The sequence below is a fragment of the Tasmannia lanceolata genome, unplaced genomic scaffold (assembly GCF_043159265.1).
Source record: "Tasmannia lanceolata isolate RefF3 unplaced genomic scaffold, GAP_Taslan_0.1 ptg000004l, whole genome shotgun sequence".
Taxonomy (NCBI): domain Eukaryota; kingdom Viridiplantae; phylum Streptophyta; class Magnoliopsida; order Canellales; family Winteraceae; genus Tasmannia; species Tasmannia lanceolata.
The window spans coordinates 13,748,741-13,771,240 of record NW_027518681.1 but is presented as its reverse complement, the minus strand read 5'-3'; the positions used below and the strand labels follow the sequence as shown (position 1 = coordinate 13,771,240).

At 38.7% G+C, this 22,500-nt stretch overlaps 1 protein-coding gene across 1 annotated transcript; it reads right to left on the bottom strand.

Moving 5' to 3' along the window:
* Positions 1-16,012: 16,012 nt before the first annotated feature.
* Positions 16,013-19,441, bottom strand: LOC143875585 (putative polyol transporter 6). Its single transcript, XM_077377180.1, has 2 exons — positions 18,995-19,441; positions 16,013-17,706 (listed from the first exon to the last, which is right to left on the bottom strand). The coding sequence occupies exons 1-2, from the start codon at positions 19,149-19,151 to the stop codon at positions 16,280-16,282; spliced, it is 1,584 nt and encodes a 527-aa protein (XP_077233295.1). The 5' UTR covers positions 19,152-19,441; the 3' UTR covers positions 16,013-16,279.
* Between the last annotated feature and the right edge of the window lie 3,059 nt (positions 19,442-22,500).

Below are 22,500 nucleotides of genomic sequence, written 5' to 3'. Positions count from 1 at the left end.
CTCTTCTTCCAACCTCGATAGCACCTCGAAGCAACCAAAGAACAAACTGGTATTACCACTTCGATATCCCCCTCGAAGCAAATCCAAGAACAACCCGGTATGCAGATCGAACACCCTGCTTTGATACCACTTGAAAAGCTTTCTTTCGTAATTTGGAAGAATAAAAGTTCCAATTGGAACAACCAAGAGAGAGAAAAATTGCTATATAAAACCAATAATGTGAAACAACACTCTTGTCTCAGGAAGAAAACGTTAGAAAACACTCTCTTTCTTTGAAAACGGTGGAAGATAACTTTATTCATTGCACTCATTCTCTTTATATACAAAACTATAATGATAAAGCTAAATAATATCCTAACGCTATCTAATCTTTAGAGACCGTACATCTCCAACTATAGGAAACATTAGCAGACTCCTTCTCTGACTATAATTAAACTTCTAGAAATTCTAGATAGATATTTCAACCTAATCCAACCACAAAACAAAATAGAAAAGGACTCTAAGACTAAGTCGGTGTGAGTCGATTGTTCACACCTTCTGACATCGACAGAGTCTTCCTTTTTCATTACTACCTCTTAAATTGGCACGCTTCACGAGGCTTCTTTTGGTTCGTTTGAATGTGTATTTGAACCGATAGAACCTTGGGTTCGTTTCTATCTTGGCCGTCGGAAATAACTAGAGATGGATGGATGCTTGACACATGTTGAAAAACTTTTTGGAACGCTACAACTCAAAGTCAATCATTATCTTTTCTCACTTCTCTTTTGGCTTAGAACGGTAACGTTATTGAATAAGTCTCTTTTGGCTTAGAATCTTTTCACTTCTCTTTTGGTCCTCACTTCTCTTTTGGCTTATAACGGTAACGTTGTTGAATACGTCTCTTTTGGCTTAGAACAATGACGTTATTGAATATTTTATTATTTCTCACGTCTCTTTTAGCTGAGAACGCCACCGGATTCTATAGTACGCCGCCGGGTACACCGACAGAAATAGGGTGTAAGCGGAAATAGGGTGTATGCAGGCGGAATTCATGGGTGCACGGGCGTAAATAAAGGGATACGCCGGCGGAAATAGGGTGCAAGCGGAAATAGGGTGTACGCCGGCGAAAATAATGGGTACGCCGGCGGAAATAGGGTGCAAGAGGGTGTGAATTCATGGGTGCATGGGCGTAAATAAAGGGATACGCCGGCGTAAATAATGGGGTACGCCGACAGAAATAGGGTGTACGCCGGCAGAATTCATGGGTACATCGGCGTAAAATAATGGGTACACCGACGGAAATAGGGTGTACGCCGATGAAAATAATGGGTACGCTGGCGAAAATAGGGTGTATGCCGGCGGAATTCTTGGGTACGCCGGTGTAAATAATGGGTACGCTGGCGTAAATAATGAAGACCAAAAGAGAAGGGAAAAGATTCTAAGCCAAAAGAGACGTATTCATTAATGTTACCGTTCTAAGCCAAAAGAGAAGTGAGAAAAGATAACATCAGCGTTCCAAAATGTATTCAATAACTTCAGCGTTCCAAAAAGTTTTCCAACACGTGTCAAGCATCCATCCGTCTATAGTTATTTCCGATGGCCATGATAGAAACGAGCCCAAGGTTCTGTCGGTTCAAATACACATTCAAACAAACCAAAAGAAGCCTCTTGAAGCACACCAATTTAATAAGCAGTAATGAAAAAGGAGGACTCTATCGATGTCAAAAGGGTATCAGGGTCTTTTCACCTCCCAATTTTGAAGATTAGCTCGTGTTTCATTCTTGTTTAAAAAGGTGCCTATAATCCCTAATTCCTCGAAACATAAGCCCTCATTCCGTACTTTTCTCAAACACCTTTTTGGTGATTTTCCTTAACCAAAAGATTGGTTGTACGCAAGGTTTTAAATTTCGGTTTCAGTACTGATTTTGAACCCCACCGAAATCCGAAATTTGGTAATAGTTAAAAAATATTATTAATTAATTTCAAAATTTCGGCCAAAATTTTGTAATCTTTATTTAAAAATAAATAAATATATATATATATATATATATATATATATATATATATATATATATATACACATTTTCTCAAAATTTCGGCCGAAATTAATGAAATTTCAAAATTTCGAGAAATTTCGGTTTCGATCCCAATTGAAATCCGAAATTTCAGATTTTGGCTGAAATTTAAAACCATGGTTGTACGTCACTAGTGATATGGTGGCAATAACCCATTTGTTCGGTTTAAAACCGGTTTGATGATGGGCTTGTGAATGTGTTGTTTCCATATTCTTCCTAGGAAAAAAAGTAATATGAAAAGGCAAAAGTACAAATGGATGTCTCCAATGATTAAGATGTCATAAATTTGAGAATTAGAAAGGTTCAATATGAAGTTTCTTAGTGCATGGCCTATTAGGTAGTGAAGATAAAGAAGAAATCCTCACTATTTACTTTGCAGTTGGAACCTAATAGGTCAGAATAGGTTTGGAGCCCACCATATAGAGTACTTTTACTCCCTCTTTTGTAAAATGAATTCTATGGAGATTTTGCCAAGTGTTGCTATTGAAGAGAAGAGAGGAGAGATTTCTTGCCTCGATGTAAGTTTATTTTTGAAATGATGGGATTTTATTAAAGAGAAAAAAAAGGATCAATTACTGTTACATGCTGCAAATTTGAAAATATGACGAGAAAATGTTGCTTTTTGAAAAAACACTAAGAAATGCTGTTTTATTAAAAGAAATGTTGCTAGGGACGAAAATACCCCTCAACTTACTTTAATCTTTCTCTTCTTGGTTTTACCGTTTAACTCTTTTACTTCCAGGCGATAGAAGCCTTCTTCTCCGGCGAAACATCTCATTTATCTGGCAGCAGATGCTCCTTTGTCCTGAGGGATTCTGAGGATCAACAACTATGCCTTTCTTGAAAGCCAAGAGCACCGATCTATCAGTGTTTATATCGTCATGTGAGCAGAGGAATAAAATAGAATGGGAAGATGAGAAGGAGAAATTGGATTATGGACATATTGAGAAACCCCATTTGATAATTTTTTGTTGTGTTACTGTGGCTAATGGAAAACTCCACTACCTCTCTTAACTTCTAAGTATTTCGAGATCTCCCCATCTTCTTCTCAACGCAAAAACAGATGCTCCTTTGTCCTGAGGGATTCTGAGGATCAACAACTATGCCTTTCTTGAAAGCCAAGAGCACCGATCTATCAGTGTTTATATCGTCATGTGAGCAGAGGAATAAAATAGAATGGGAAGATGAGAAGGAGAAATTGGATTATGGACATATTGAGAAACCCCATTTGATAATTTTTTGTTGTGTTACTGTGGCTAATGGAAAACTCCACTACCTCTCTTAACTTCTAAGTATTTCGAGATCTCCCCATCTTCTTCTCAACGCAAAAACAGGTACTCGAAGCCAAAACAGGATATTCGAAGCCAAAATTTACTTGGTCGAAGCCAAAATTACTTGGTCGAAGTGAAAAATGTGTTTCTTGTAACATTCGCCGTTGTGTTTTTCGCTTCGACTAAATTTTTTAGGCTTCAAATAACTGGTTTTTTTGCTTCGACTAACATGTTTTTTGCTGCAACTAAAACTTTTGAATTCCAGTAACATTTGGAACTTTTTTCGTCTTTAACTAACATATTTTAGCTTCGAGAAATATTTGTTGGCTTCGACTATCATTTTTTTTGCTTCGACTATCATTTTTGGTTTGGAGTAACTTTTTTTTGGCTTCAACTAGCATTTTTTGGGCTTCGACTATCATTTTTGCCTAACTTACATTTTGCTTCAAGTGCCTTGCTTCTTATTTTGGCTTTGACTATCACTTTGTGGGTTTGAGCTATCGATTTTTTATTCGAGTTACATTTTAGCTTCAAGTAACCTATTTTTTGGTTATGAATAACCCGTGCGAGTACCATTTTGGCTTCCACTACCCTTTTGCCTAGTGAAAGCTCTTTGGGCAACTGATTTTGGCTACAGCCACTAGAAAAGGGAAAATACTTACAAAGATAATGAGATTTTGGATATTTGGAGGAGGAAAAAGAGAATGAGAAAGGGGCGTCTCTAGAGAACTCCTTCTAACCTCTCAAGACAAATAAGCATATGCCGGAGAAATGAAGATGTTTCGCCGGAGAAGAAGGCTTCTATCGCTGGAAAGATAAAGTGTAAAAACAAAGAAGAGAAAGATAAAGTAAGGTTAGGAGTATTTTCGTCCTAAAAAGTCATTTTTTAATAAAATAGCATTTCTTCGTGTTTTTTCAAAACTCAACATTTTCTCGTCATTTTTTCAACTGTCCAGCATGTAACAGTAATTGATCCAAAAAAAAAGAGACACGACTGAGGTCATGGGAGCAAAGGTAGCATACATAGGATGGGACAGGGAAAAACAGTCAAAATCAAAGAGGTAAATGGTCAAATTATCTCTAGCGAAGGGCGTTCGACTCCGGACTTGCTTGTACGCCTATAGATGCAAGTCATAGACCAAACGAAGTTAATTGGGATAATTACATTTACACCCCCTCTAGTTTGTGACACATCCACTTCCACCCCTATAGTTTAAAACATGACAAATACACACCTGTAGTTTCAATTTGTTTAAGGTTTGCCCCCTCAGCAAGGTTCGTCCATAGATTGAAGGGTTAGGATGATCTGATGGAGCTGATTTTTTGGGCACACCCTATCTATGTCAGGACCCATCAAATGAACGCTTTGGATCATCCAAACAATGTGGGCCCACATTATTTGGATGATTTTTTGGTAGTGTTTGGATTCTGGTATGAGCCCACATTATTTGGATGATCCAAAGCGTTCATTTGATGGGTCCTGACATAGATAGGGTGTGCCCAAAAAATCAGCTCCATCGGATCATCCTAACCCTTCAATCTATGGACGAACCTTCAGCTGAGGGGGCAAACCTTAAACAAATTGAAACTACAGGGGTGTATTTGTCACGTTTTAAACTATAGGGGTGGAAGTGGATGTGTCAGAAACTAGAGGGGGTGTAAATGTAATTATCCCTAAAATAGTTAATTTTCACTTGTTTTCTTAATTTCTTTCGTTGTATTTATATTTCTTTATACCTTTTTTTCCACTAACATATAGTACACGCCACAATTATACAATATAAAAAAGTGCTTATTTTCTTTTGCATATTTGCTCATAAAGGTTGCAGATTGTGGCTTCACAATTTAAAAAAATCACTAGCAATAATGAATTTTTTCATGCATTAGATGATTTTATCCTTTCTAATTTTTCTTTTGAGACAATAGAAAGAATTTGTAGGAGAAACTAGAGAGTATTTATGAAGAAAAATCATTGATGAATAAAATCAACATACGGAGCAACTATATTATTTGAACTTTGAAGATGAAATATGAGGCATCTTGGCGTAGGCGGAAGTGTGCGAAAAAGGCGATGATCACCATCTTAAACCCGGTAGAAGAAGAGCACCGTCTTCTTCAATAAAATCCCTTGAATCCACAAGGAAATAAATAAAACCTTGAATCCACAAGGAAGAGAAAAACTGAAACTGTATTATTCCATTCAAAGATTTGATTTCAATATACACATATGCCCATATATATAGCTTTTTGTTTCCTAATTCAATACGGATTCTAATTTCTCTCAACTAAAATACTAATTAATCCTAAGATTCTAATTTATCTATAATTAGAAATTCTACTAACTAAGAAATCTACATAAATTAGAATGTGTTCTACATCACATCCATGCAAGAATACCCAAATAAGTTCAACATACTGATCAACAGGTTGATGACTATCATTGTTAAAATCAACAACTTTGCGTGGGAAGCAAAGTCGAATAGCGAGTGTTTATTTTTAGGTTCTCTTAAAACCTATGTATAAAAGGTAACTTCTCTTAAACGAAAAAGGAGGTCGGCTGCAAAACGAAAGGGTGTTGCGCCTAGTGAGAACGAGAGAGGGAGAGTGAGAAAAAGGGTTTCTACTTTAAATGTCTTCTTCGGTTCCTCTTGGGGTTTTCTCTTGGATATTCTCTTGGATTTTCTTTCGGGTTACTCTCTTTTACGGTCTTGGTTTGAGAAGCAAAGAAAGGGTTGTGAGTTTGTGATTAGTCCATTGTAATCCTTGTATTTTGTTTTTCTCATAGTGGAAGATCATGTTTCTTGAAGGAAGGTTATCCCCTTACGGCAAGATCGATACGCGCAGCAGAACAAAAATTGCATAGAACTTTAAAATTTTCTTTTTGATCTTGCAATTGCCCAAGATAAAAAAGTGGAAGATCGTGTTTCTCATAATGGATTAGTCCATTGTAATCCTTGTATTTTGTTTTTCTCATAGTGGAAGATCGTGTTTCTTGAAGGAAGGTTATCCCCTTACGGCAAGATCGATACGTGCAGCAGAACAAAAATTGCATAGAACTTTAAAATTTTCTTTTTGATCTTGCAATTGCCCAAGATCGTAGAGTATGTTAATCAAACATAAAGAAATACCTCTTTGAAGAATAAATGAATGAATCACACTGCTTGATCTACTCCTCAAACGGTTGCGATCGTTCTGAACGCCGCGAACCCCGCAAGTTGAACCGATGGATTCTTTTTCTTTGCTCGGACTATTGTGGATGTGAATTAACTCTTATTCACCTCTTTAAGGTCTGATCTAATAAGTACCTTTGTTGTAGAGAACAGATAAATTGATTGAAAGCCTTTCTCTTTGAAACTATTTCAATTGGAAGAAAGATATAGAGAGAGATATGAAAAATGATTTTCCAATGGGGGAAGCAAGGGAGAACGAATTTTGGAGTATTCCTCTTCAAAATTTGGTTCAGCCCTCTCTCCTTTATAAAAAGTAGAGTTTTGGTTTGATAAATCCTTGTTTCTCTCTCCTAATTCCTATCAAATTGAGAAACCAACTTGAATTGAGACTCCTCGAGCCATTGGGACTCTTCCAAACTTCCAAGGCTGTGTGGGACACCCTAGATACATGGGAGAACGTGTATGAAGTCTCTCTCCAGCCCTTGTGGCCTTATCTCATAAGAATTGGTGTTGGAAACAAATTATTTGCTTTGTAGATCCTACAATTTAGCAATTCTTATTCAACAAGGAGTTTGAGTGCAACTCAGAGTCGTTGAACATTTGGGATACCTTTTTCCCCAGCTCTCCCACTGATTTAAGAGTATGGTGGGCCCCACAAACCTTATCCAAATATGTAGTCATATCTCAATTCCCAATTCCGTTCCAATTCCTTAACTTTTGCAAAACCGGTTTGGGAATAAATATCCTAATTTGGATTACAGATTATCATGCTAATTATTAATCAAATTAATAATATATAATAATAATTAATTAATAACTCACATCCAATGGGAGTTATTTCAGCTCCAATTTGTCTTCGAAAAATTCTTTTACTGTCTCTTGTTACTTACTTAACAAAGATATGTATTTATACATATGAGAAAAGGGTTTTTGCGCTCAAGCGCAGATAAGCTCATCTGTGCTCGAGCACAAAAACTAGGGGGTGAGGCCATTGGGGGGGTGATCCAAAGCATTCATTTAGAAGGCTCCATCATGGATGGGGGGCTACCAAAAATCAGCTCCATTGGATCACCAATGGGTGTCAATTTGTGGGGCCAAAAATGGACAAATACTGTTTGTCCACAAATCTGTCCATTTTTTGCCCCACAAATGAACACCCTAAGGTGATCCAATGGAGCTGAATTTTCGTTGACACCCTACTCATGAAAGGGCCCATCAAATGAATGCTTTGGATCCCACCCAAAATGTGGCCCCACCCTGTTTCTGTGCTCGAGCGTAGAAACCATTTCCTCTATACATATATCAACATATATATATATATATATATATACACTTAATTAATATCCACATTAATCTAACGGATCATATCCGTCCGTATAATTACATAAAATGTGGAACCCTAATCCGTTTGGATGTTATCGTTATGAGTGGGATCGTCGCAGGGATCCGATGGTTGATCCTGCAGAACCCTATGGTGGGCCTTACTGCGATTTTGCTCTGTAGTTAAACTATACTCGCATTAGGTCAATGGCCTCCATCGAGACGTAACCCTGAAGATGACCGTCAGATCATCTTACCTCTAATCACATCATGTATGTGCAAGTCCTTTCTTTATAACTACATCTACTGAGTTGAGTCATACGGGAGGTGACATCATTTACCCCCTTAGCCCATTCTTGGTATACCATTTTGGTCAAGCAGTGTTCAGCCTCCAAATGAATTTGTAAAATCCTTTGAAAACTTTTAATGTTTCATATAACTTTCCGATAAATATTTTATCAAATCTGCCTGGCCATGCTATTTAATAGGCCTACCGCTCTGACAAAATTGTAGATGTCAATCCCTAAATTTTAGGGCGAAGAATCCCTTGTTGAGTATCACTATTGGTCTCGAGGGTTTGCTCTAGGATACAGCTCTATCCGAATGTGACTCTAAACTGGAACTACTATGAGATAGGCTAAGACCCTAAAACAGGCCAATAGATTGCGTGATCCAATCGTCGCACCCACTCTTCTTGCTTAGGGTCCACTACCCAGATGACTGAGATAAGTCACCTCACGACACGTGCATGTAGGCAAGACTGGTGCTAGTTATATACAGAAAGAGATATCCGGTTCCCCGTCTAGAAACTATTAAGGCTTGCATAGAACCAAGATGACATATCTCCTTGCTCCCTTGAATCAGTAAATCCTTTGAGCATGGCATTTCTATTATGCTACCTAAGGACGAACATGTGTCAATAAATAAGCACATTACACACATTCATTATTATAATTACCCATTTATGTCATGAAATAAATCTTTCTTGATTAGAAAATGTCATTCTACTGGCTTTTCAGGGCATATACTCTAACATTTATCGATCGTGGAGTAAGCTTGGCCGAACCACATAAAATCTTGGTGTTCATCTTGTGGCTTGTGTTGTTATTTTACTTTTTCGTTTAATTTGTGCACGATCAGATTGATTTGCCCGACGGATTTTCTCAACAAGTGGTGTCAGAGCCGTGGTTGGAGTGATCGTGGGTATTGTGGTTGGATCACGGTTAAAGCGATCTTTGGGAGTAGAAAGTTGTCCAAGAAATATTTGAATTCGAGGTGGAGTGCTACACCGTGAAGTGCGGAGTAATATGAGATGTCGGTAAAATCAAGTTCTACTCAGTTCAACATCGATAGATTTGACGGAAAGAGGAGTTTCACCCTATGGTAGATGAGGGTGAAGGACATATTAGTTCAATAGGGCTTGGCTAAGGTGTTGAAGGGAAAGGATGGGAAGCAGGAGAAGATGACGGATGCCGAGAGGGAAGACATTGAGTTGAAGGCGGTCAGCACGATTCGACTATGTCTGGCATATAGCCTTATGTTTAATGTTATGAAAGATGAAGATGCGCCTAAATTATGGGAGAAGTTGGAAAAGCTTTATATGTCAAAAAGCTTGGCTAACTGGTTGTATCTGAAGTGGCGATTGTATGGGCTAAAGTTGCAGGAAGGCGGAGATCTTCTGGAACACATCACGGCGTTCAATAGGCTTGTGGATCAGCTCCACAAGGTTGACGAAAAGTTGAAGGAAGAAGACAAGGCCCTTTTGCTTCTTACTTCTCTTCTTGATTCGTACGACAACCTGGTGGCGACTTTATTGTATGGTAAGGATACGATAAAGTTGGAGGAAGTCACAACATCTCTCTTATCGAATGAGAAGAGAAAGAAACTTGTTCTTGGTGGAGGTGAAGAGCATGGGTTGGTTGTTCATGATAGGAATAAAAAAGGAAGGTCGTCTGGCAGGGGATCAGGAAAAGGTAGGTCAAGATCCAGGGTCGACAGAAAGGGCATGCAATGTTACCATTGCAAGGTTTATGGCATCATCAACCGTGATTGTCCAAAGCGAGCTAACCAGGCAGACAATGGTGCTCCAAATACGGCGGTGGTGGTAACGGATGAGCAGGGTGAAGAGTTTGGAGACGTTCTCACAGTCTCTACAGGTAATCACACTTCTCCTCATGATGAGTGGATTTTAGATTCAGGGTGCTCTATTCATGTATGCTCCATAAGGGAATATTTTGATACGTTCCAGGAGACAGGGGCGAGTGTAGTCTCCTTGGGTGACGGGTCTACTTGTGATGTCACGGGAACGGTGAAGATCAAATGTTTGATGGAGTGGTTCGTACTTTGGGTGGTGTGGCGTATGTTCCAAAGATACAAAAGAATCTAGTATCACCTGACCGATTGGACTCCAAGGGTTGCTGATTTTCTGTTGTAGGTGGAGCCATGAAAATCACACGTGATTGTATAGTTTTGATGAAATGAGAGGAGTGTGGATGATTATGTCGTCTGGTCGGGGACACGGTTGCTAGTGTTTCTAAGATCTCGATGGCTAGTTGGAAACATGGTAATTGTGTGCGCACACGTAGGGTCTCTTTCGCAGTTGGAGCAGAGACAAATTTTCAGGTTGCAGATGATGATGAGAAGGTGACAATATCTGTGTTAGGGAGGATGGATCGAGATCCCTCTTCAAGGTTGACTGGGTGAGTCAACGAGTTGGCAGCTGCACATGTGCATTGGCCATGTTAATCGAATCAGGTGGAGTCAGAACCAAGGTGATTCGAGGGTGTGTAGCTGGTACCTCAGAAAGTCAACAGTGGTTTGCGGTGATAACGGACCAATGGTGACATCAATAGAAAAATCTTCAGGTGGCAGGGAAATAAGCCAAGGTGGAGATTGTTGAGAAAGTTGCCTTATTACCCACTGGCTTGTGTGGGAAGTAAAGTTGAATAGCAAGTGTTTATTTTTAGGTTCTCTTAAAACATATGTATAAAAGGTAACTTCTCTTATATGAAAAAGGAGGTCGGCTGCAAAACGAAAAGGGTGTTGTGGCTAGTGAGAACGAGAGAGGGAGAGTGAGAAAAAGGGTTTCTACTTTGGGTGTCTTCTTGGGTTCCTCTTGGAAACGGATCGAAAGGAGGACGGAGGATGGGTGTAGCGGATCTCTTTCAGATCCTCTGCTCGCAGGGATCCGGGGCACTGCCCAGAAGTGTCACGGACGAACCGGTTCATCAATACGAAACTTTACGCGCACCAGCTCAACCAGCCACTACCTAATTCAAGTCAGACTGGGTTTTCTCTTGGGATATTCTTTTGGGATTTCTTTCGGGTTACTCTCTTTTATGGTCTTGGTATGAGAAGCAAGCGAAGGGTTGCGGGTTTGTGATTAATCCATTACAATCCATGTATTTTATTTTTCTCATAGTGGAAGATCTTGTTTCTCGCCCGTGGAGTAGGCTTGGCCGAACCACATACAATCTTGGTGTTCATCTTTCGGCTTGTGTTGTTATTTTACTTTTCCGTTTAAATTTGTGCATGATCGGATTGATTTGCCCGACGTATTTTGATCAACAGGTTTGGTTTCATCTAGGGCCAAATAGAAAAATACAAGAAGAAAGTATAATCCAAAGAAAATCAGGAGAAAATTAGAGGATAGAGGTCGGAAACGGCTCGGGTTGGGTTGCCAAGGCCTCAACCCTAACCCACCTCAAAATTAAATTGGACTGGCTTTTCCTGTAACGCCCCAGATTTTTGGAGAAATACCAACTCGGTGCGTAGAAGAATATTACATCATCTTTCTTAAAAACTTTCATTATTCCCAAGATCCCAAATACAACAACGACGTTTAGAGGGTTTACAGAAATTAGGTCTAACTTATTACATCTTAATTCAAGACATAGTTGATACATATTTAAAACATATTTGTCCTTTAGAACAGTTCTGCATTCAACTCTAGCATTCATCATCTTTCATCTATACTTCACCTGGGGGTTGGAACAATAAAACAAGGAAAAAAGGGGTGAGCTCAAATAGCCCAGTAGGGTATAAACAACAAGTGATGTAGAATTATCAAGCTCATAAGAACATGATATTTTGCAGATATGACATCTCACATTATAAACATGGAAAGAAAGAATAAGCACACCATACTTTCCAAACGTATAGAGAAAACTTATATAGACTTCATTAAGCATAGATGCTTTCATTCATAGCCATATCTCGGCCCATTCATAGCCATATCTCGGCTCATAATCCTCTAGATTTACACTCTCTAGAGTCGTCTTTATCCACGTGCACATGGAGGACTATAACGCGTCCACCCGTCATCATATCATAACTCAGTCAATATTCAGAATTAGGGTATCACAAGATAAAACCTAAACATAAACATATCTCACAGAAACAAGTTTCGAGGATACAAATAGAATTATAGCTTTATCAGTAAAGTCATTTATCTGAAAGGAATGGGATCTGAAAGAAATGACCCCCCTTGGATTTCTCATCAGTTGTGTATCTCAGAAGGATAGAAACTCTTATGGCAATTGCGTATAAAGAGAATCAAAGAATAGAAAATACTTTCATCCAGTATAGTAAAAGAGAATCAAAGGAAGAAAACTCTTACATATAGCAAAAGAAAATCAATGGATGAAAACCCTTACATCAAATATAGCAAAAGAGAATTAGACGATAAGAAACCCTTACATCTAGCTTTCCGATCACAGGTTTGTTTGAGCTTACACCTTGGAGTGGATAACCTGTAAATTTATTCTAATTTTATCAAATTCATGTTTTAAGGCAGTGTCCTTTCTGTCCAGGTAATGTCCATCTATGTCTAAAATAATGTTCCCTGTGTTCAGTGTTCTTTCTATTAAATTTTAAAAATCATGGGGCCTAGCATGCACTATTCATATGGACCCCACATGTTACTATTCATGTGGACCCCACATGTTACTTATTCATGTGGACCCCACATGTTACTATTCATGTGGACCCCACATGTTACTATGCTCAGCAGTTCACCATTCTTTGATTTAGTTTATTTCTTGGCTACTATGCGCAGCAGTTCGCCTTTCTTTGATTAAAGTTTACTTTACGGTTACTATGCTAGCATTTCACCGTTCAAATAAGATGGGCTACTATGCTCAGCAGTTCGCCTTTCTTTGATTAAAGTTTACTTTACGGTTACTATGCTAGCATTTCACCGTTCAAATAAGATGGGCTACTATGCTCAGCAGTTCGCCTTTCTTTGATTAAAGTTTACTTTACGGTTACTATGCTAGCATTTCACCGTTCAAATAAGATGGGCTACTATGCTCAGCAGTTCGCCTTTCTTTGATTAAAGTTTACTTTACGGTTACTATGCTAGCATTTCACCGTTCAAATAAGATGGGCTACTATGCTCAGCAGTTCTCCTTTCTTTGATTAAAGTTTACTTTACGGTTATGCTAGCATTTCACCGTTCAAATAAGATGATAAAACTTGCATAATCTATAGCGAGTTATCGCCTCTTATGCATGCTTTATCCTATTATTTACATAGGTGGTAGAACCAACCATATTAGATACTTTAACTATCTATATGAAAGACTTACAGAACTAACCATATTAAATACTTTAACTATCTATATGAAAGACTTACCTTGGTAGTGATGAAGTGGATTTCCTTTTTCTTCTCCTCTCTCTTTTTTTTCCTCTCTCTCTTACTCTTTCTTCTTTCTCGTTCTCTTTTCTCTCTCTCTTTCCTTTTATTTTTCTTCTTCTTCTCTTCCTCTATTTATAGGTATTTTTTTCAACTACCGTCTTAAATTCACAACTACTCATTAATGATAGTGGTTGTGGAGTGACCCGCTTAATCAATGAGTTAATGAAAGTGGTTACGGTGTGTCCTTCTGGTAGTGGTTCCTACTAGTGATGGGTCCCGCTGGCGTTGGGTTTCGCTATTTGTGGGTCCTACTTGTTGTGAGACCCGCTTGTGTGGGGCCCGCTGATGTGGGACCCGCTGTTGGTGGGACCCGCTTGTGAATAGTACTCGGTGGGTCCTACTGTGAATAGTAATTTTGAATAGTTTATCTCAATAGTGAACTTGCATAGTATTCTGCATAGTAATCTTACGTAGTATTTCTGCATAGTAATCTTGCATAGTGACTATTGTGAATAGTAATTATGAATAGTGACTATTGGTAATTTTTTTATATGTGTAAGTATCTACTCATTTTTAGTTGACATCTGGGACGGTGGTTTAGTGGTAGGAAGCCGTTCAATCCTAGCTCAGCGTTGGGTTCGAATCGCGTACGCCTCATTATGCCAGATGTCCTCATGCCCGATTAACTCGGAGAAAATTGAGTAATGGCCAATGATTACCCACCTATGAGGCCATTTTTATTTATTTGTATATATATATATATATATATATATATATATATATATATATATATATATATATATATATATATATATATATATATTTTACCGGTTATTACATTTCCCAACCCAACCCGAGAAAATGCTAACCCAACCCAAGCCAAAATCGTGTTGAACCCACCGGATTCGGGTTGAGCCCAACCCAAATTTTAACCCTAGTCAAAGCTCTCATTTTATGTCTCCCAAGTTTTGTGCTTCTCATCTTCGGTGACCCCTCTCGGTCTTCTACTTCACATGTTGGCCAACGAAAATATTTCCTTCTCGGCTGAAACCCCCAGCAAAAGAAGGCGTTGGTAACTTGGTATCCTTCATTTCCTTACTCATTCAAGGGGAGATTGATGTGATGTGGAAGAAAAAGGAGGAAGTAAAAGAAAAGTTGTTGAGGCCTTGAGGGTATGCAGCCTGGAAAGATAGAAATTTCGCCCCACATTGTCGTTTTTGTCCTTTGCACCGCCTTTCATGGTCCTTTTTTGTCCTTTGCAATAAGATTCTCTTGAGTTTGATATTAGCACCCTTTGTTCTTGAAAATTAGATCTCAAATTTAATAACACCACCTTGTTTTGTCAAACTCCATAGAAGAATCGTCATTCACTCCAGCGAGTTTGTTTCTATGACTTGGTATTCAACCTACCCATAAGGCCAATGATTTTACTACCCAAAATCTATATGAAATGAATTGAAAGATCTGATAGCAAAATAGACCACGCTTCTTTTGATCTCCTTCCTCTTTCCCTAATAAGTGAAATCCCCCATATATTATACCTGCACCGCTCATTTGTTTCGATTGTCTAAATAATTGGAGTTGAAACAAGCTACTGTTTTTCGCTTCTCTTCATTTCTCTTATTTTTACTACTTTCTCTATCTTGCAATTCTATATATTTTTGTTGCCTGTTCCAACTGAGGTACCTCATTAGAGGTTTGTTGATCAACTCAATTCAGATGCCCATGATATTTTGCCTATCGAGGCTCATTCTTACCCATTATGACATTGCCCATCGAAGCTCATTCTTGCGCATTGGTCTGTAGTGACTCATTTTCAAAAAGATCAATATCCAAAATCGGTCAATAAAGACTCGCCCATCAAGACCGAGTATCTTCCAACCCCATTGAGTTTATTATCTTTTAAGATCCATTGGCTTTTATAAGCCTTTTTTGCATTCAGCAACAATATCATGGGATATTTATCATCAAACTTTGACGGTGCACTTCAAACCAGAAGATTCTATTTTCTCATGTGAAATTCTAGTGAAAAATTCTATTTTCATATTAGGAATTTTATTTTAATACAATATGCCAGATTTTAATCCATATAATTTTAAGGGGGGGGGGGGGGGCATGATAGAGAATATCATATCCATTATGACTTAACTGTTGGATTCGATGTGTGGTAGATTAGGTAGTTTGGATACATTAGCAACTAAGCTATATTTAGTAGTTATGATTTCTATCTTCATCATTTACCCTAATTGTGTTTTTCTATTGCTGTGTTTATCTTTTGAGTATTCTATTTAAACACTCATTAGGCTAATTGAGAATCATCTAAGATTAATAGAAATTTTCTGTTTTATCAAAACCCCATTGGGTATAAAGAAATCACCTTCTCAAAGTCTTACTTCCAAGCTAAACAGATACAATTATTAAAGATAGAAAACACAATGTCTCACATGAGAGAGAGAGAGAGAGAGAGAGAGAGAGAGAGAGAGAGAGCTCTTTATTCAATAAGCACATTAGAATCTCTTATCAAAATAGCATGGGAAGAGAGAGGGGAGGGGGAGCTATATTCAACAAACACATTAGTATTTCTCCCATCAATATAGCATGGAATGAGGGGATATACATTAAAACGTACCTCCCTTATTTTCGAGAGCTCTTTATACAATAAGCACATTAGAATCTCTTATCAAAATAGCATGGGAAGAGAGAGGGGAGGGGGAGCTATATTCAACAAACACATTAGTATTTCTCCCATCAATATAGCATGGAATGAGGGGATATACATTAAAACGTACCTCCCTTATTTTAACTTTTCATGTTCCAACTCTCACAATCAGACACTTAACGTAGCACTATTTCCAAGTCCTACTTGTTTCATTTCTTTCTCACCACCTTCCACTTTCATAGAACTTGACTTCTTCTTACTGAAAAGCTCCTCCATCTCTTCCAAAGACCTTCCCTTAGTCTCAGGCAAGAAGAAATAGAAGAACACCCATGCCACAACTGCAACGCCAGCAAACAAAAAGAAGGCCCCACCAATAGTAATAGCCTTATAGAGTGAGATGAAGGTCATTGAAATTGTTGCATTCATTGCCCTGTTCACAGCCACCCCAATGCTAGCTCCTTGGGCCCTAAGCCTCAAAGGGAAAATTTCAGAGCTATAAACCCATGTAATGGGCCCAAGCCCAATTGAGAAGAAAGCCACAAAAGACAAAACAGTCGCAATACAAAGAGAAACAGCCCACATCAACCTCTCCTTTGAATGGTCCACTATTGTCAACCCCAATCCTAATCCAGCTAGTGAAACAATCATGCCCCCAACACTAGTAAGCAACAGCCTCCTTCTACCAACCTTATCCAACAAAAATGTAGCCACCAAAATAAAGCATGTCTTAGTAATTCCCACAAAAACTGTGCAAAGTAGGAGCATGTTCTTGGTCTGTATCCCTGCTTTCTTGAAGATCCTTGGGCTGTACAGGACGACGGCTTCGATTCCGGTAGTGTGTTCGAAGAAATGAATACCGATTGCCGCAATTAAGATCCTTCTGACCGCCGGAGAAGGCCTTAAAAGTAATTCTTTCCATACGCCCTCCCCTCGTGTCGTATGAGCAAATTTGACAACTTCTTCATTGCAATTGTCGTCTATCCCGGCCGCCTTTTTAATCTCTCTTAGCTTTAATTCGGATTCTTGTTTGGTATTTGATACTTTTAACAATACTTTCTTTGCGTCCCCAAGGCGGCCTTGCATTACCAACCACCTAGGAGATTCAGGCATCGCTAAGACGCCGATGGCTAAGGCGATTGAAGGAATTCCACCGATGCCAAGCATCACGCGCCAGCCTAACCTCAAAGGCAGCTTTCCAAAGAGATAATTCGAAACATAGCCGAGTAAAATCCCAGAACTGATGCAAACTTCTGGTAGAGAAGTTAGAAAACCTCGCGATGAGGTTGAGGAAATCTCGGCCGAGTAGACCGGTGCGATCATGAGGGCAAAGCCTACACCAACACCCGCAACACAGCGTCCGGTCATTAGCACTGCGTAAGAAACTCCAATCCCCATTAGAATTGCTCCGGCGAGGAAGATGAGTGCGGAGAGGACGATAGTTTTACGACGGCCGATCCAATCAGATGTTCTTCCGGCAGCGCACGATCCAACTAATGCACATATATTTAGAATTCCGGCTAGGATCTCGACTTGGATGTCATTTATATGGAGATCTTCTTTAATAAATAGCATTGCCCCACTCATAACACCGGTATCTGCAAAAGGAATGATCTTTCATGTCATCATGTTTTCCAAATCTACAAATAATCCTTTAGGCTCTGTTCACTTGCGTTCCCTGGAAAGCAAATTCCTGGAAAACAGCTTATTTTTTACCTAACAAGACCTTGATAAGACAGAATGCTGGTGTTCACTTGCTTTCCAGGGAAAATAGAATTACACATGTGGAATATTTGCAGAAAAGCAAAAAATGACATAGAAAAGCCCATTTCTCCATCCTTTAGGGATTTCATTTCCGACTAAAAACACACGGATTTCGTTTCCCTGGAAAACTAGTGCAAAAAGAAGGGCAAGCAGTTTCCTTGGAAATATTTTCCAACGCAAGTGAACAGTCTAGGGAAACTTTTTCCTGCACAGATTTTCTGGATTTCTTTTCCTAATGCCACGTCAGATTCCCAGGAAATATTTTCTTTTGTTTTCCCGGAAAAACAAGTGAATAGAGCCTTTTAATTGTATAATTTATCTATATGAAAAGGTCATAAATAACGTATTTACAATCTCTACATGAATCCCGCAGAATTCTTTGCCGACTTTTACGGAAAGGGGCTTTTACAACATATCTATACAAAACCGAATTCATTGTGAGAGAAAGGAGCCTTTATTAATTTAATAATAAGAGATCATGAATAGAATTATATTATTTTCATAGCCTGATAAAATTTGCAAACTTATGTTCCAAGGGCAACATAGTCACTGTCGATACAAAACAAATGAAAAGTAAAGAAAAGTAAAGGCTTATAGAAAACCAAATTCGCTGAGAGTCATAACATCTGTACAGAAACCCAACTCATGAAGAGAGAGAGAGAGATTCTTATAATCTATGTACAAAAACCCAATTCATGAAGTGAGAAAGAGAGACAGAGCTCCAATCTCCGTACAAAAACACAATTCATGGAGAGAGAAAGGAGCCTTTGTTAATCTAATAATAAGAGATCATGAATAGAGTTATATTATTTTCATAGCCTGATAGAATTTGCAAACTTATGTTCCAAGGGCAACATAGTCACTGTCGATACAAAAACAAATGAAAAGTAAAGAAAGGTTCACGCAAAGAACATTTTAAGGCTTATAGAAAACCAAATTATTAGAGAGTCATAACATCTGTAAAAAAACCCAATTCATGAAATGAGAAAGAGGGAGAGAGAGTCTCATAATCTTTGTACAAAAACCCAATTCATGAAGTGAGAGAGAGAGAGAGAGAGTGTGTCTCATAATCTGTACAAAAACCCAATTCATGGAGAGAGAGAGGCGGGGAGAGAGACGTACCATAACCCAATAAAATAGAGATCATAGAAGCAACGATAGCACAAGCAAAGGCATACTTATTCCTCTTTTCTTTTTCTACTTTCTCTGTCCCCATTGAGACCACCGATGCCTTTTCTGCACTCTCAATAATCCCTCCGTTCTTTGTATCTTGATCCATTTCTTCTTTCTCCTCAAATTCTGGCTCGCAAGTTTATGTGAGCCGGTACAATTTTCCAAGGAGAGGATAAGATCCTAACAAATACCCATTACCATTTAGATACGCTGTGTTTCAAAGATCCTTGTAATCTCTAATCCTTTTTTAGAAATATATGGTTTAAGTAAATCACATAACAGCCTTGCAACTTAATCAAACCTTATCCATATTTTTTTTTCTAACCCCCATTTACTGACTTTCCTAAATTCTCTGGATACAGATGCTAGCAAATTAAGATATTTTGAGAGATAGAGAGAGGGAGAGTATATAGATGCATAAAATATATTTATATGTACATCTTTCCTTTTCAAAACTTTCAAAGATGCTGAGAATCTCTAGATCTTGTACTAACCACCTCTGCTAGGTGCGTTGCCCACCCAGAAACATCAGTCTTTCACTATAATGTAAAGGGCTGAGATTAAAACACATGTTTTTTTAGCCAGACTAATCTCAAGAGCTTGTTAAGTGCTTCTCCCACCGAGAAATCAGTCTCACTTTAACGTGAGAACAGAGATTAAAATGACAATGGAGGTGAAGAAACCACCTCTAATCTTTAATCCCTTGTTTTTAGCAATGTAAACGAGAAATAAAGACTAAAAGTGGAATTTACCGACGGCTTGGTCAATTCCCACTAGGGGTGTAAACGAGCCGAGCCGAGCCGAGCCGAGCCGAGCCGAGCCGAGCCGAGCTGAGCCTGGCCAGGCTCGGCTCGGCTCGTTAAGCTCACAAGTGAGGCTCGGCTCGGTCAGGCTCGGCCAGGCTCGCGAGCCTTACCGAGCTTGGGTTATATTATGTTCACACCCCACATCTTCCCTGGACAGCCCTACTAGTGTAATTTGACTACTTTTTTTACACTATGGGGGGTGGTCCTAGTAACAAATGGGGTTCCAAAAATGAAGTGACATATTTTGCCCCCCTCAATGGACAACCCTTTTAATGTATATATTAACATATAATATATATTTAAATATATTAAATTCTTAACGAGTTTTAACGAGCCGAGCCGAGCCTGGCCTAACTCGGGCTCGGCTCGGCTCGTTAAGGATTCGAGCCGAGCTCGAGCGAGCCTCCAAGCCCGAGCCAAAATTGACACCCTTAATTCCCACAGATATTTTTGCATTTGGTGGGTTTACAGCTCACTTCTTGGTCTTTTGCACATGTGCGAAAACATCATAGGAAAAAGGAAAGAAGAGAGCTCTGTTTGGATTGCAAGAAAAACATTTCTGTTGGAAGAATTTTTGTTGAGAAAATTTTTCCTTTTCATAATTTTAGGGGTAAAGGATATGATTATGGTTATTTTTAGGGACCCCTCTAAATAAAAATTGAATAGGTCGGTTCAAGTTTTTTTTTTCTTTTTTTTGTGTGTTTAAAGGAACTTTTAACAAATATTTTTCCTTTCCTAACTTTTCCAAAAAAAATCTTGCAATCCGAACATGATTACATGCCAATGTTTCACATTGGTTTAGATTCAAAGAAGAAGATGCTGATTGGCTTGGTTTCAGCCTAGTTTGGATTGAAAGAAAAAACAATTCTGACAATTTTTTTGAGGAATTTTTTTCTTTCCATGAATGAGAGGGAAATGATATGATTATGGTTAATTTAGAGGGATGTTATTATAAATTGAAGGTCCTCTAAGTAAAAATTGATTTGGGTGGGTTCAAGTTATCTTTATCCTGTGTAAAAAAGTAGAAATATTTTTCCTTTCATTACTTTTCTAGAAAATTCCTGCAATCCAAACAAGACCACAATTTAATTACCATTTACTGAATGGAGGTCATCCATGTCGGCTAACTCTTGTCGCACACAATATGAAAGGGTTTTTTTTTGCCTGGTCGCAAGTCACATACAATATCGTTTGACCGGGATCTTGTTTTATGAGTGAAGTGACAATCTCTTTGGCTCTGTTCGTCTTTCAGATTGGGGAGAATCTCTTTGGCTCTGTTCGTCTTTCAGATTTTGGACTCACTATCGGTTGTCAGACTCTAAAAGGAATCGGGCTTTAAGATTATGACAACCAATTGTGACTGCCAAACGGATTATTGGACTCAAAATTATGTTTAAATTTGGGTGTAATAATCCGTTTGGCACTCACCACCAGTTGTCATAATCTTGATCGAACAAGGCCTACGGAGTTTCCAAAGGGATGCTTTGTAACCCATGATTTCAAATCCTCTATGGACTTCTTCACTTGTGGGTGACTGCCGGAACTCCAGCAGACTGTGAGTAACTTCAGAGAATGGCTTTGACACTTCAACGAAGACTTCAGAGCCACGGGGTCTTTGAAGGCCTAGGTTAGTAGTGAAGAAATGAGAGACTTTAGTCTTAAAAAATGTTTTACGTGCCAACCGTGCCCAACTTCTTTAGATTCAGATCTCATCCATATTCTTTTCTACGTTTAACTATCATTTACCGATCTTCCTCAATTCAATAGATAACGATGGTAAGAGCTTTGGTTCTACGGCTTGAAGGGGGAAGAGATTCTTTCCTAAATTTAACTAGCATTTATTCATTTGAGGTGATTTGAGGTTGCTATGATATTTCCCCCACTGTAGAACATTTTATGCGTGTGTCTGCGGTTGAGTCATGTACAATTGGCAGATGATATTTTCTCCCCTCTGTAGTACGTGATTTGACGTTAAAAAGCGCTAAAGTTGCACACTGTTCACGCTAACGGGGCGAATGCGTACTGCAAAGGGGTGAAAATATCATCTCCCATACAATTTTGTATGATTTTATTGGGCTTGATATCTTGTTGTACGCGAGAAGTGGGACTCTATTTGGAGCTTCCTGATGGTACGATGAAAGAGTGTTTTAGCAGTGGAGGTGCTAACTTGTAGTTTCCTAGTTGGATTTTTCGGTGAAATATGTGGAAACCTCGGAATGCAAGGTCATTATTATGCATTTATAAAATGTAATAGTCAAAGAGCATTAAATGCATGATGGTGACGTTCAACCAACGGGCGCCCTTTCCTCTGTATTTTATTTTTGCAAGAGCGCCCCTCAGTTTAGCATTCCCCCACTATAAGACATGCTAAGATGGAGATTAGTGTGATTGTTGTACCAATTAACACAAGTGGTGGGACTTTTGCAGTTTCCTAGTGGTAATATGGTGACGTTCAGCCAATGGGGGCACCCTTTCCTTTGTTTTTTGCAAGGGCGCTGTCATCTCAGCACATCACCAAAGTGAGTGGCTGCTATGAATGCGTGCGACCAAGTTGGACGGATCTTAATGAGACAAACTTGAGTGAGTTTCCTAAATTGGATAGAAAGAAGTTTAGTAATTTGAAAGAGAAACATATGATTATAAACTTAA